Source organism: Aythya fuligula, chromosome 13 (assembly GCF_009819795.1).
Source record: "Aythya fuligula isolate bAytFul2 chromosome 13, bAytFul2.pri, whole genome shotgun sequence".
Lineage (NCBI taxonomy): Eukaryota > Metazoa > Chordata > Aves > Anseriformes > Anatidae > Aythya > Aythya fuligula.
Genome location: NC_045571.1, coordinates 2,506,818 through 2,520,628, shown reverse-complemented (window position 1 = coordinate 2,520,628; position 13,811 = coordinate 2,506,818). Strand labels below are relative to the sequence as shown.

The 13,811-nt window shown below is 34.6% G+C and overlaps 1 protein-coding gene across 1 annotated transcript in view; it reads left to right on the top strand.

The window, feature by feature from the left end:
* SMARCA1 (SWI/SNF related, matrix associated, actin dependent regulator of chromatin, subfamily a, member 1) overlaps positions 1 to 13,811 on the top strand; it is a 33,172-nt gene that overhangs the window by 6,341 nt on the left and 13,020 nt on the right. The window contains exons 3-19 of the mRNA XM_032196568.1: positions 98 to 264; positions 1,208 to 1,308; positions 1,433 to 1,533; positions 2,436 to 2,615; positions 4,012 to 4,167; positions 4,399 to 4,530; positions 5,265 to 5,333; positions 6,073 to 6,182; positions 6,904 to 7,130; positions 7,674 to 7,795; positions 8,185 to 8,337; positions 9,511 to 9,643; positions 10,620 to 10,768; positions 11,378 to 11,497; positions 12,712 to 12,822; positions 13,024 to 13,137; positions 13,527 to 13,649. Of these exons, the coding sequence (XP_032052459.1) occupies positions 98 to 264; positions 1,208 to 1,308; positions 1,433 to 1,533; positions 2,436 to 2,615; positions 4,012 to 4,167; positions 4,399 to 4,530; positions 5,265 to 5,333; positions 6,073 to 6,182; positions 6,904 to 7,130; positions 7,674 to 7,795; positions 8,185 to 8,337; positions 9,511 to 9,643; positions 10,620 to 10,768; positions 11,378 to 11,497; positions 12,712 to 12,822; positions 13,024 to 13,137; positions 13,527 to 13,649 (2,268 nt within the window). The remainder of the gene's footprint in view (positions 1 to 97; positions 265 to 1,207; positions 1,309 to 1,432; positions 1,534 to 2,435; positions 2,616 to 4,011; positions 4,168 to 4,398; positions 4,531 to 5,264; positions 5,334 to 6,072; positions 6,183 to 6,903; positions 7,131 to 7,673; positions 7,796 to 8,184; positions 8,338 to 9,510; positions 9,644 to 10,619; positions 10,769 to 11,377; positions 11,498 to 12,711; positions 12,823 to 13,023; positions 13,138 to 13,526; positions 13,650 to 13,811) is intronic.

The following is a 13,811-nucleotide window of genomic DNA, read 5'->3' as shown; positions in this document are numbered from 1 at the left end:
TCTCAATTCTGTTTCTTAATAAAAATACATTTTTTAATGAAATAATTGATTTTATTTTATTATTTTTTTTAATATTTCTTCCCACTTTGGAAACCAGAAAGCAGATAGAGCAAAAAGATTTGAGTTCCTCCTGAAGCAGACAGAACTCTTTGCACATTTTATCCAGCCTGCGGCACAAAAATCACCAACGTCTCCTTTGAAAGTCAAGCTGGGACGGCCACGGATAAAGAAGGATGAAAAGCAGTGTTTGATTTCAGCTGGGGAGTATGTCTTATTCTTACTTCTGACTTGCTATGCTTTCAAACTAATTATGCCGTTTAATACACAAATTTATTTAATAGCATAGAGATTGTGCTTTGAGTCCAGAACTTTTCCTATTAACGGTGTATCACAATTTCATTAAAAATGGGTTGATATATGTATACTGGCTCATATAGGTTAGTATGAGCTTGGATCAAGAGGGCACTTGTAAATTAAAATCCTTGTTTATTGCTGTTTACCATATTCTGGTCTATATTGTGGAGTGGTTTTGAATGGCATAAATTGAATTTATTTTGCATGACACTAAACCAGAAGATGTGCTCCAGGAATGCACCTGATATGCTCCAGCTGCTAGTGGACATGTCAGTTGAACCAGAGTGGAATCAAGTTAAAATAACAAAACATGCAAGTAATGTGGGTGTTGGATCCTCAGCATGAATTGCCTCACTGCACAAGTCCTTCTACATTAGTCGCTAATCCAGACACACCCTGCAAGTAGTGTTAATGAGGAGTCTTGTCATAGCTAACACCAAATGTCTGGAATGTTAACCAAATGATGTTTTCTGTCTTATCAATTGTTAAAAAATAATTTGGGGATCAAATGTGTGAATCTTCTGGATAGTATACTTACCAAGTAATTGGTTCTAAGGCCAGTTCTGATGTGGGTGTTTTATTTCTGTTGCTTATTAAATAGTGCCTCAGAGAACTTGTGGTACTTGTTAGAGTATGGCTATGACTCTGGAGGAGAGAGATTCACATCAGCCTTTCCAATTAAAGCTGGAATGAGCCAGGAGGAACAGTGAATTAATAGGATGTGATTTTAGTCAAAGGTCAGGGTGCTAGAACGTACAGGCACATTGTAGGTAAATTACTTGGTTTTCTTATAAGTTCTTATTTAGTTCTAAAAGTTTGAAATTTTCATGTGCACACAATTTGTGTTCTTCAGCTATCGCCACAGGCGCACGGAACAAGAAGAAGATGAAGAGCTATTGTCAGAAAGTCGGAAAACATCTAATGTGTGCATTCGATTTGAGGAGTCTCCTTCGTGTAAGTATTCTACTGATGGCTTGCTGATTGCTTTGATGTAGTTACAAGCTGATGAGCAGAACACAATGAAAATTTTATACTCAGAATTTGTATTTTTCTACTTAGAGGAATCTTACATTTACAGATGTGAAAGGAGGAACGCTAAGGGATTATCAGGTTAGAGGTTTGAACTGGATGATCTCACTGTATGAAAATGGTGTTAATGGCATTCTGGCAGATGAAATGGTAAGCAACAATTTGTTTTTTGTTGTTGTTTTTTTTTTTTTTTTTTTTTGTGGAACTTAACCATCCTTTTCTGACACTCATTTTAGTGATGTGGTTTAATATTGGACTTCGCAATGCTAGGTTAAAGGTTGGACTAGATCTGAGATGTCTTCTTCAACCTAAATGATTCTGATTTGTATAACCTTCAGTTGCCCAATTACTTAACAGTGAATGTAAATTATGGCATTTGTGCATTAAGTCAATCTCTTAATAGTAAAAAGTAGATGAAAAGGTAGAATTATTCAAGTAATTACTGCCCCAGTTGTGTCAATGGTAACTTAGAGTCTGTGTATATTTCAAATACATGGAAATGTATAATTGCCATTTCTTTTTTTGTATATGTGGTTAATGCTCAAATGTAACACAGGTGTGCAAATGTCTTTCTCCAGCACTGCTGAGAAGGATGAATGTGTGCAAGATTGATGTCCAAGGTTTTGATGCTTCTGATGAATATCATAATGTCTTCTCTTTGCATCTGGAGTTCAACTTAATACATCTTTAAAGTATTTTTTAAATTATTTGGTAAAAAATAAAGTAATTTTGAATAGTTAAACAAGATATGTATATAACATGGATATTAATATTCAGTAGTAGTAGCTACTCTGAGCAAAATTCAAACATTAAACTACCTACAGTAGTGACTGTATATGCAGTAGTATGGATCATTTTATAACAGGTAGATTTTCACACCTGGAAATGTAATATAATGAAAGATACTGCAAAGATATTGCAAACTCTTGCTGCGTGTATTTTGCTATAAACTGCTCTAGTGGCAGAATGATATACTAAGAAAATTGTTTGAAACTATTTCTGTATGCCATTTTGTTTTAGAAAGTTTCTTTTCCTGCTCTTTGTCCGTGTAGGGTCTTGGTAAGACTCTGCAAACAATAGCATTATTAGGCTATCTGAAGCATTACCGAAACATTCCTGGGCCACACATGGTCCTGGTTCCAAAATCAACTTTGCACAATTGGATGAATGAATTTAAACGCTGGGTACCATCGTTACGTGCTGTTTGCCTTATTGGAGACAAAGATGCCAGAGTAAGTGTTGTACATTGAAATGAAGTGTATGTTTTTTGTCAGAAAGTAGCATTTGGGGACGTGGAACTCTCAGTAAGCCACTTCCTTCATTACAGTTTTTCTTTCCAGTGATCTTTAACTATATTAGCATTGAAATGCAAAACGTTAGACTTGTGAGGACAAAATGCCGATCAGTAAGTGAAATAATAGATTGGAATCAAGGTGCAGCTCTCTGTTACTCACCTCTTCTGTTGTCTTCCTCTTCGATTTTTGCACCTATTTTTTATTTCTTCTCTATTTACATTATTACAGCATTTATTAGTTTTCCTTTATTGTCCTTACCTAGTTGCCTCTTTCCTCACATTTTTTTTTAGTTGACTGTACTTACATGTAATGTCCATACTTTGCCTTTTAACTAGGATTCTATCACAGAGTTTTCATCTTTCTTAACTGAAGGCTTTGAGTTAGATATAGGGTGGTTTGTTACTTAAAGGGGGGAATGACCTGGAGGTTCCTGTGAATTCTGTGGTACCCTCATACAGATTGCATGGGTGCCTGTTTCTGAGAGGAACTGCTGGGCATGCTAATGACTTAGTTACTTCCAGTGCTTCAGTGTCAGATTGTAAAAGATTCTCTTTTTTTAAAAGATCTCTTCCAGATTGCTTTAATTTGGAATCTGGTAATACTTGTACCACAGTAGTGTTTGTTGCTAGTTCCATGGGATGAAATTAAGATAGTGGTGAAGGGAAGCATTGTCAAAACTTTTTTTTTTTTTTTTTTTTTTTTTTTTTACTTTAGCCACATTAGAGACAGTCTCTCTCTGAGTTTATAGTTGCATTACCAAGTCAGTGCAGAGTGCTGTAGAGAACTCCCTTATTAGGTGGTTCTTCAAGGCAACACACTTCGCATCAGTCCTTTTAGTTAGGGTCATATATGCATCCTACTAAAAAGTTATTGGAGAGCAGCGTGTTGTAACTTTTTCATATGAAGGATATCGTATACCTATCAATAAATGGGACAGAGGAGAGAGATTTTTAGGAAAGAGAAGAAGAGGGAGTGGGCTATGTGGGCTGTTTCAAAACACTTTGCTGTGGATTGTGTGTCTTTGGGCTGGATAGTCTAGATGTTTTTTTCATTATTGGTAGTTTTTCCTATGTTTAAATTACAGAAAAAAATACTGGAGAGTAAATACTGAACTTCAAATAGAAGAATTTGTTGGTTTTTTTTTTTGGTGTCTGTGCCTAAAGTGCAAAGGATTGAAAGCTTTTGTTACAGTAACATTTGGTTATACAAAAGATTTTTCAGACTTTGTGTGCTAACTTAGTACTTTGTTAATGTTGGCAGAGGTAGGTTTTACTGAATTTCAAATACATTGTATATATTTATAAATGTTATTAATTCAATTGCTCTACTGTAGGCTGCTTTTATCCGTGATGTTATGATGCCTGGTGAATGGGATGTTTGTGTTACATCATATGAAATGGTAATTAAAGAGAAGTCAGTCTTCAAAAAATTTAACTGGAGGTACCTGGTAATTGATGAAGCCCACAGAATAAAGAATGAGAAGTCTAAGGTAAAATTAAAGTTACTTGATCCTTAAGATATTTTGACACAAGATTCCACCTGATTTTAGTAAACTTCAAATTTTAAGTGTGATGTATTAAATATAAGCAGTAAGCTGTTAGGCTGTGGATATGACTTTCTTGTAGCTCACTGTCTATAAATTCAGTTCATATGGTTTCAGAAACAGATGAAAATTGGTTATACTCAAATATGTGATGATAACTATTTGTCGTATTCCTAGCTGTCAGAGATTGTCCGTGAGTTCAAGACAACGAACCGATTGCTGCTTACTGGAACACCTTTACAGAATAACCTCCATGAGCTGTGGGCATTGCTCAACTTCCTTTTACCTGATGTCTTTAATTCTGCAGATGTAAGTAGAGGTTTGGAAGTAAAATTTTGCTATTTTCATTCTTAGGCTGGTTTCTGCAGGAGAGAATGGCCGGCCTAATAAGAGATGTAAGATTTGAAAGACCTGGTTTCAATTGAAGCTCTGTGGCTTGCCAAAATATAGACTGTTTTTTTGCACTATATAGTTAAAACAATACGTTGTGTTAGTGCAGTGCTAGTGATAACAAATCTAATACTTTGCATAGTTCTAGAGTTATGCAAAGTGAAGGAAAATTTGGGAAGGCAGTGCAGAGGGAAGAATATGGAGCATCCAAATAGGCATAAGCCCTTTTTCATTAGAATTTGAGTCATCTTTCTCTTCTTTTACTGTTAATGCTCCCTTGTATCCATGCATTACTTCTGTGTTTTTTTGCTGTCATGTTTTGTATCACATTTACCTCATAAGGTTTTGTTTTCTCATTTACTCTTGCCCCATCATTAAACAAGCAAGAAGGATAAGAGCTTGAATATTCCTCTGGTGAACGTAGATAACATGGGAAATGGAGAATAGTAATAATATTTTGTCAGTGGAGTTATTTGGTTGACTTAAATGTTATGATGTGCTGGGTAGCTGTCACAGAATTGTGGCCTGATTTTCCTTCACTCACAGAAGTCATTTTTCTCAAGATCTATGTTGCTCTTGGAGGAAAAAAGTCAGTATGTCTGTTAAAAAGGCAAACGATAAACTGGTCATACTTGTGCTGTTTCTTCCCACAGGATTTTGACTCATGGTTTGATACTAAAAATTGTCTTGGTGATCAGAAGCTTGTAGAAAGACTTCATGCTGTAAGTAATTAAAGCCTTAATCAAGTGTTGTCATTAGCATACAGAGCAACAAAGAAGAACTGATTATTTACATATTTATCTAAGTCCAAGTTGAAGAGATGAACATGGAGGACTGACTTACTTATAGAAATGCCCAGCTGAATTTTTGTGAATGAAATACCAGAACTTATTTTTTTCAGTCACTAGTTTTTGTAATGTTACTGTTTGAAGCAGATAGTCTGCACATAAAATACAAAGAGAATTTTGAGACCTTTTGAAAACTATTTATTATCCTGAATATTATCTTGATACATCTTTTAGGCTAGCCTGAAAAGGCACGTCTTTATCTTTGTTTTGCTGTGCACAAGATAATAGGGTAATAAAATAAATCATAAGGAAGTCCAGTGTATATTGCTTATCTTTGAAGTGGTGTATTTGGTATACACTTCTAGTGGTAATAAAACAGACTGTAGAGGGAAATAGATTTTATGAGCTCATGGGTTTGGTCCTTGCTCAGTACAGCAAGTAGGATGAGTATGAAAATTTTAATGTAACGTTACACACTTCAAGTATGAATTTGGCAGCTTAGTAGTGGACAACTTAATTTTTCAGACTGTAGCACAATTGTTCTGAGGGAGTCACCATGAGAGCAATAGATATTGGTTAGTTTTGGATAAATGTCACAAAAGTTAATCTATTCTTTTATTTGAAGCAATCAGTTTTAAATAAATATATGTTTGAAAAAACTCAATTTTTATAGGTTTTGAAGCCATTCTTATTACGTCGCATAAAAGCAGAAGTGGAAAAGAGTTTGCCTCCAAAGAAGGAAGTAAAAATTTATCTTGGACTCAGCAAAATGCAGAGGGAATGGTGAGTTATTCTCATTAAAGCAAGATTCTTTTCTGATGAAAAACAGTACAGCTCTTCATACTGATTTTTTTTGCAGTTGCATATTAAGACTGTCAAATGGAGAAGCCTATTTATAGCTGTCTTTGGGGCATTTTAAGGGTGCATGAGTTGCAAAGAGCTCAAAAACTGTAATAAAAAGGGATGGGAGGAATAAAGCAGAATCTTCTTTTCCTCTCAAGTTTATTTGAAAGAATGTATGCCTAATAAGTTTCATTTTTTGATCCAAATATATATGTGCCAGTAAAAGTCTCAAAGTTGAAATTAATGTGGCCTCAGGAGCCACATACCGAGAATAAAAGTGAGGAAAGAAGTGTGCATGTTTTTTTTTAAATTCAGTCTATTTCTTTATGCAGATCTCAGGTCAATGTAGCGGTTTCAGTAGAGTCAGTGATATCTTATTTGACTTCATAATCCTAAAAAAAAATAAAAGAAAATGGTAAGAAAACATAGTACATGATAGATCACTATCACTCAGTGACAATTGCCGTTTATGTTAGGTATGGATTTATAAATCCTTATCAGTCAGAATTTTTCTCCAAGTTTTATAAATAATGAACCATTTTATTGTATGAACAAAACCAATTCCCACTTCCAGTAATGAGTAATCAGGATTTGCAGGGTTTCATTTATGTTTTAAATATGAAATGAAAACAGTTATTCAAAACTGCCTGTAAAACTTCAGGTATACAAGGATCTTGATGAAAGATATTGATATCCTAAATTCAGCTGGGAAAATGGATAAGATGCGTCTGCTGAATATTCTGATGCAGTTGCGGAAGTGTTGTAATCATCCTTACCTATTTGATGGTGCTGAGCCTGGCCCTCCTTACACCACTGACACACATCTCATCACTAACAGTGGTAAAATGTTAGTTCTGGATAAACTGCTAGCAAAACTCAGAGAGCAAGGTGAGTAGTGCTTATAAACAATGCTCTGAATAGTCATCATAAGTAAAATTGCATTGAAAAACTTGCATGATTCATTCTTGTCTCTCCTCCAGTGAGAGCATTGATTACTTTCAATGAGGTTTTTGTTGAAATTTTATTTTCAGTAGATACTAACACACAGAGGAAAGGAGGTCTTATGGGAATGGTGAGGAAGTGATACGATGCAGTAGAAAGGAAGGGAAAGGTCTACCTGCTGTATTGAAGAGCATTTCTGATGAGAGCATTAGTTTGTTTGTGTACGCCAGTTGTCAGCTACTTATCTTACCATGTTTTCACATGTTCTGTTTCTTCAGCTGCATATTTCTTATGTATAAATTATCAGACAATGGGCCTTGAGGAGAAGTTAAATCAATACCAGAAAAGTAACTTCAAAAGAAAGACTTAAGTTAGCATAGTACAGAATATTGCACGTGAGTTCTTACTGATGTTCAATAGTAAGCTCTATACTGAGAGTAATGTAAAAACATAAAATCAACAACAAAATCTTCTGTGTTGTTCTGTCAGGTTCCAGAGTTCTACTTTTTAGCCAGATGACTCGTTTATTGGATATTTTGGAAGACTATTGTATGTGGCGTGGATATGAGTACTGCCGACTTGATGGACAGACACCACATGAAGAAAGAGAGGTAGGACAGATGTATAAATAAAATATGTCTGTTTTACGTATTAAATTAAGAAGCTGTTATTTGCAGATGATTATAATTCCTAAAAATATGTTATCATTCCTTAAAAGAAATCATATGTTAAAAACAAAAAATGTTATGATTTGAAAAGGCAGCTGAGTTTGTATACTTTTTCTAACCATAAGTTCATAGTAAAGTAGATTTCATGTGTTCCTCAACTAAGTGAACAATTGCATATTTTGTTAACTCAGAGTAGGTTTGCACAAGTGAAAATATCCACGTTCTCTGTTAAAGATTTTTTGCTCTGAAAATTAAATTTCCAAGAAGTTTGACTGAAATGTAATTAACATATTGGAAACAGCTCTGATGTATTAATGATGCTTTTCTTTTAGGAAGCAATAGACACATTTAATGCTCCCAACAGCAGTAAATTCATTTTCATGCTGAGTACCAGAGCTGGAGGTCTAGGAATTAATTTGGCAACTGCTGATGTGGTGATTCTCTATGACTCAGATTGGAACCCTCAAGTAGATCTGCAAGCCATGGTGAGTTAATTTTCTAATACATGGTGGTAATTAGTTATGATTGTTCAATTTTGTGTAAGTATTTCCAGAACCTGCATTTTTGTTGGTTTTTGTCTTCATTACCAACAAAGTAAGGAGTGAAATAATAATACTTTGGCTATTGCCAAAATAGTAGAGAATTAAAAGCTTGCAGCATTACATTCAGCCCTCTTGGAAGGCTTATGCTTTTGCAAACCACCTTGTTTCTGCATAAATGTACCAGCAAATAAAGTCAAAACTATGAAAAGAAACCCTTATATTCTCTTTCTGACTGCTAGTTAATTTCTAAAATCAAGGTTTATAATTCTGGAATTAAAAAAATCTCATGAGCCTTCTTGCATGTTTGAGGTTATTGGTCCTGTCTTCTAATGTTCTGAAACAAATCAAGAATTTACTGTGAATATCTTTGCCTTCATTTGAGATGCAGACTGATTACCAATATTAATAGTACTAAATTCCTGGAAACTGACCAGGATGATTTGTGAGCTTTAGGTTTTTCAGGAAGCTACTGAATATGACGCAGAAGAGTAAAAGATTTAACAGTTCTTCTTTAGAGGACACTCAATTTTGGTGCCAGCAGTCTGAAGGACGATTATTCTTTTTCTTTTCTGAGGACAAATTTTCATATAAGCTCGCTGGAGAAGAGAGCCACAAGTTTTGATAGAAACAAATAAAGTATGTTTGTTCTAACTTCATTTGCTGTGCACTAGACCTGTAAAATGTGAGCTGCATACTGATGCTTTAACATAGCTCATGTGGGACAGCTCTGTTATTGAAGCTGTAGCTACGTGACTTTGCACATGGAATTAGTACTATCAAGCTAGGGGTGTCAAGGGATGCTACTTTTGTCACGTGAACTGAATGCAATGCAGGTCTGTCTGCATATGTAGTTGTATCTCCACATACCAGCAGCAGTTCAGACAGGCATTCCATTTTCTGCATTTATGATGAGGTAGATGTGTTTATTGCAATAGAATGACCCAGACTTAAAAGGTGTAATAGCCACATATAAGTAGATTACTCTTGTATACTGTTGAATAAGGAAGGAGCCAAGGAATTTATGCTAGCTTCGGTCTGATGTTTCTGCTTATATAGCAAACTGCATATTGCTTGTGAGTATTTGCTGCTGAACACTCATTGATTTATGTTTGTTAGGATCGTGCGCATCGTATTGGTCAAAAGAAACCAGTACGGGTGTTCCGACTAATCACTGATAATACTGTTGAAGAGAGGATTGTAGAAAGAGCTGAAATAAAACTGAGACTGGACTCTATAGTTATACAACAAGGTATCAACTGCTCTAAATGTTTTTCTGCAACAGAATTGTTCAGTCCCTTTAAATTATGGGTTAAATAACTGTACAAGCATACAGTATGAGAGAAAACAGGCCTTGTGTATAATAATAGTATGCTAAAGCTACTTAAATTATAATGTATAAGTTATTCAGTTGTTCAGCTTAATTTTTGAAAGAATTATTATCCTGAGTGATGTGGGCTTAGATTCAAAGTAAGACTCTAAATGAAGAAAGTACTGCTGAAGTAGGTATTACTTTTTCTTGTGACAGTGAAAAAGAGGATAAAAAAGCTATCTTCCATGAAAGATAATTATATAGGAGTGCTTTTTACTACATCTGAATTTTCTGAACATTAAAACTGCTTTGTGTGGCTGTGTTTAGAAGCTCTGGGAAGAATAGTTTGTCAAAACCTGAAGTTATCTATCTAAGTTTTTGTAGGTTCTGAGCCATATGACTTTTTTTTTTTTTTTTTTTTCTGAGAGTGGTCTACTTAATGGATAATTGTCAAAATTGTGATGGTCTATGAAGATGAGACAGGATTGGTGGAATTTTTGGACAGGAATTAGAGTTCTGGGGAAAATGAAAGTATTCAGAAATGCATTGAGATCAGTAAAGTGAGCGTTAAAAAATCTTCAATACTTCTAATGATTATAATATCTTGTCACTTTTCATCTTGAAATAGGATTTTAATCTTAAGTCCAGCTGACTTTGCAAAAAAAATAATCTTAAATATAAAATTGGATTATCTTCATGTGAAACAAATTCTTTGTTATGTCTTGTACCGCAGTCATTTTTTGTATTTACCTTGAAGTTCCCAGTTGGTTTATTTTCAGTTCGAGTGAAGAGTAATTTGTTCCTATAGTTGTCTTTTGCTTGCTTGTTTTGCTGGTGGACTCAAAAAATCCACTGTTTGCATGTTCATACTGGAAGTTTTGTATTACAACTTTCAACATATTTCTTCTAATTCCAGGAAGGCTCATAGACCAACAGTCTAACAAACTGGCAAAAGATGAAATGCTGCAGATGATCCGGCATGGAGCTACACATGTTTTTGCATCTAAGGACAGTGAGCTGACAGAAGAAGACATAACCACTATCTTAGAAAGAGGTGAAAAGAAGGTTAGAGAGCAGTTTTGTATGGAATTTGTGATTTGTCAAACATTAAATATAGATATGCAAAATACGTTTTATAGAAGAAGACAAGAACACTTTAATTATTATGTAAATCTGTTTTATATGCCCACATATTACTTTACTGTTCATAAATATTTCAAACCTTATGAAAGCCTAGAAGGAGTAGGAGTAGTGAGTTGTAATTACTTTCACTAGTTCAAACTAAGTGCATTGTATCTTAAGCATTGTTTATTTCTTGAACTCTTAGAAACATGTAAATTTTATGCCAACAATTGTAATAGGCACGAAATCTTTATAGAATTTTATTAGGGAATTGGTAGCTGTGGAAAAAATGAAGTGCTGGGCACAAATTTCATTTAATCTAAAAGTTATATAGTTGTAGGGCTACATCACACCATTAATAAACAGTATAATGGGAAGCCTTAGTTTGTTCAAAATTGGAAAGCACAGTGGGCAAATCCTGCTTAATAAGAAAAATGTAAGTAAAGTTTTAAAGCAGAAAACGACATGAAATACATTTAATGATGAAAGCTGTTTTTTTTTGCAGAAAACATAGAACAGCTTGAGTAAGCCTAAAAATGTCTCTTATTTCAGACAGCTGAAATGAATGAACGATTGCAGAAAATGGGGGAAAGCTCTTTAAGAAACTTCACTATGGACACAGAGATGAGCTTATACAACTTTGAAGGTGAAGATTATAGAGAAAAACAGAAGGTAATTTTTTTAAAGAGAAGTATTGGAGATGTTAGAGGTGTAAGTATACAGGCTATGCTAGCAATGTTATAGCTGCAAAGGTTATGGTAGTGAAGAGGGACCTGAAGAATTCACTTAGGTTTGTACTACCATTGGGTTTGTTAATTTGTGTTAAACGAGCTTTCAGGCCTGTCCTGTTTTTCTTAATGGGAAAATCTGATAAAATCGCTCGAATTTTATCCTTTCTGCAGCAAAAAGACTACTCTGCATCCTACTATACTGCTGCAGCTGGTATTGTTTTACTGCCATGTAACAAAAGAAAAAACAATCCTGTTTAGAATTTTGTGTGTGGAATTTTTTCTGCAGTGAAGGTTTTAGTTGTAAGCATCCATGTGAAGTTTTTTTGCAGTTATTTAGCTAAATGTAGAAAGAACATCCAAATGAAGAAAATGAAGAAGTATTAATCATGGTCCCACGATGTTACTTCTGTCTCTTTGCATTATGTATGGGACATAAGATTTCCTTAAGGTTTTATCTAGAATTAATTATATGAACTCTTTACATGTTAACTACACGATGCACTTCTGATGCAGGTTTCTTAGCAATTTTGAAGAAACACTTAGAAAAATAAAATATTTTGTGAGAATAGAATGGGTGCGTATATACATGTAAATAAGAACTGTTCATCTTGATAAGCTGCCTTTTTGTAAGGATTTTAATATAGCATTGCCTCGAAATATGCTTTAAGTTTAACTGAAGTCCTTTTGTAAGAGAACTCACTCCTGTCTAATGTTTTTTTACCAATGTTGTAGCTTCTGCAGAGCTTATAAATATCACAGTAAATTTGTATCATTTTATCATCATAGATAATAGAATTTAAAGCCCAAGTCCATAGACCTTCAATGGTATTTGAGCAGATGGAAACAACCTCACTCAGGTGACTGAAGTCAGTAGATTACTGTAAAGATCACTGTAAAGGTGTCTAGTCATGCCACTGCAAGACTACAGCCTTCCTTTACTGGTGTATTATTTTTAATGTGCTTAAATACATGTTATAATTAACTATAACTTCTGGCTTATTTTTGAGCTCCGATTTATTATCTGTACTGTTGAGCTAAAGCACCATACTTAGTGTGAAAAAATACTTGTTTGGCAGCGCCACGCTAGACATGATTTTGTGACTTGAGAAAAGAATACAGTTAGTTTAATACATTGTTCTTCAATTCTGTGTGTAGCTGAGCATGATGGAATGGATAGAGCCTCCAAAACGAGAGCGCAAAGCTAATTATGCAGTTGATGCTTATTTCAGAGAAGCCCTGCGTGTTAGTGAACCAAAAGTCCCAAAGGTAAGATGTTGGCAACAATGGTCTTCATATTGTGTTTTCGCTCTTCTGCTCTCCCGTGTTGCATCCCCTGCTCTCACCCTATTCTGGTAATAGAATAATGTACTTGTAAAGTGATATGCTGTCAATACTGCTGATTTATGACAGTTTAAATGCATGGAAGTCAAACTTACATTATGTTAATATACCCATGTATTTTTGAAGGCTCCACGACCTCCAAAACAGCCAAATATTCAGGATTTCCAATTTTTTCCACCACGATTGTTTGAACTTCTGGAAAAAGAAATTCTATATTACCGTAAAACTATAGGATATAAGGTAATGTTTTTTTTTCCCCTTCAAAGAAGTGAAGTGTGTGTGAAGTGAAGTGAACCATTTTTGACCTTATATTCGTGACTTAATGACAATCTTTAATCCATCACCTTATCTTGAAGGATAATGTTTTTAAATTTTGCAATAGTTTTGTGTAAAAATATTTGTGTAACTCTTTTTTTTGTTTTGTTTTTGTTATGGTTTCATTTCTTTAGAGTAGCCCAGGGTTGGGATGCTTTTTGTTTTGTTTTGTTCTGTGACAACAAATGTTTAGTAGGTGTGGGCTATGTCATTCGTGTGAAATTTAACATGTACTTCTAGATTGTAAAGCAAGGTCCATGGAAAAGTGTCTTTAACATTGCAGCACTTTTGCTTACTGATACCTCTGATCTTAGGTACCCAGGAACCCTGACCTCCCAAATGCAGCCCAGGTACAAAAAGAAGAACAAAAGAAGATAGATGATTCTATGCCTCTGACTCCTGAAGAAACTGAAGAGAAAGAAAAGCTACTAACACAGGTAAAATAATAGGTCAAGTATTTCACTGTGTATTTTTTACTAGTATGGACTTGTAAATGTGTAGTACTAATGATGGCGTGTATGCACAGGAAAGCTATATCAATGTTATAGAGATGTAAGCATGCAAGATGTAATGATTTTGGCTTGTTTTTTGGTTGAGAC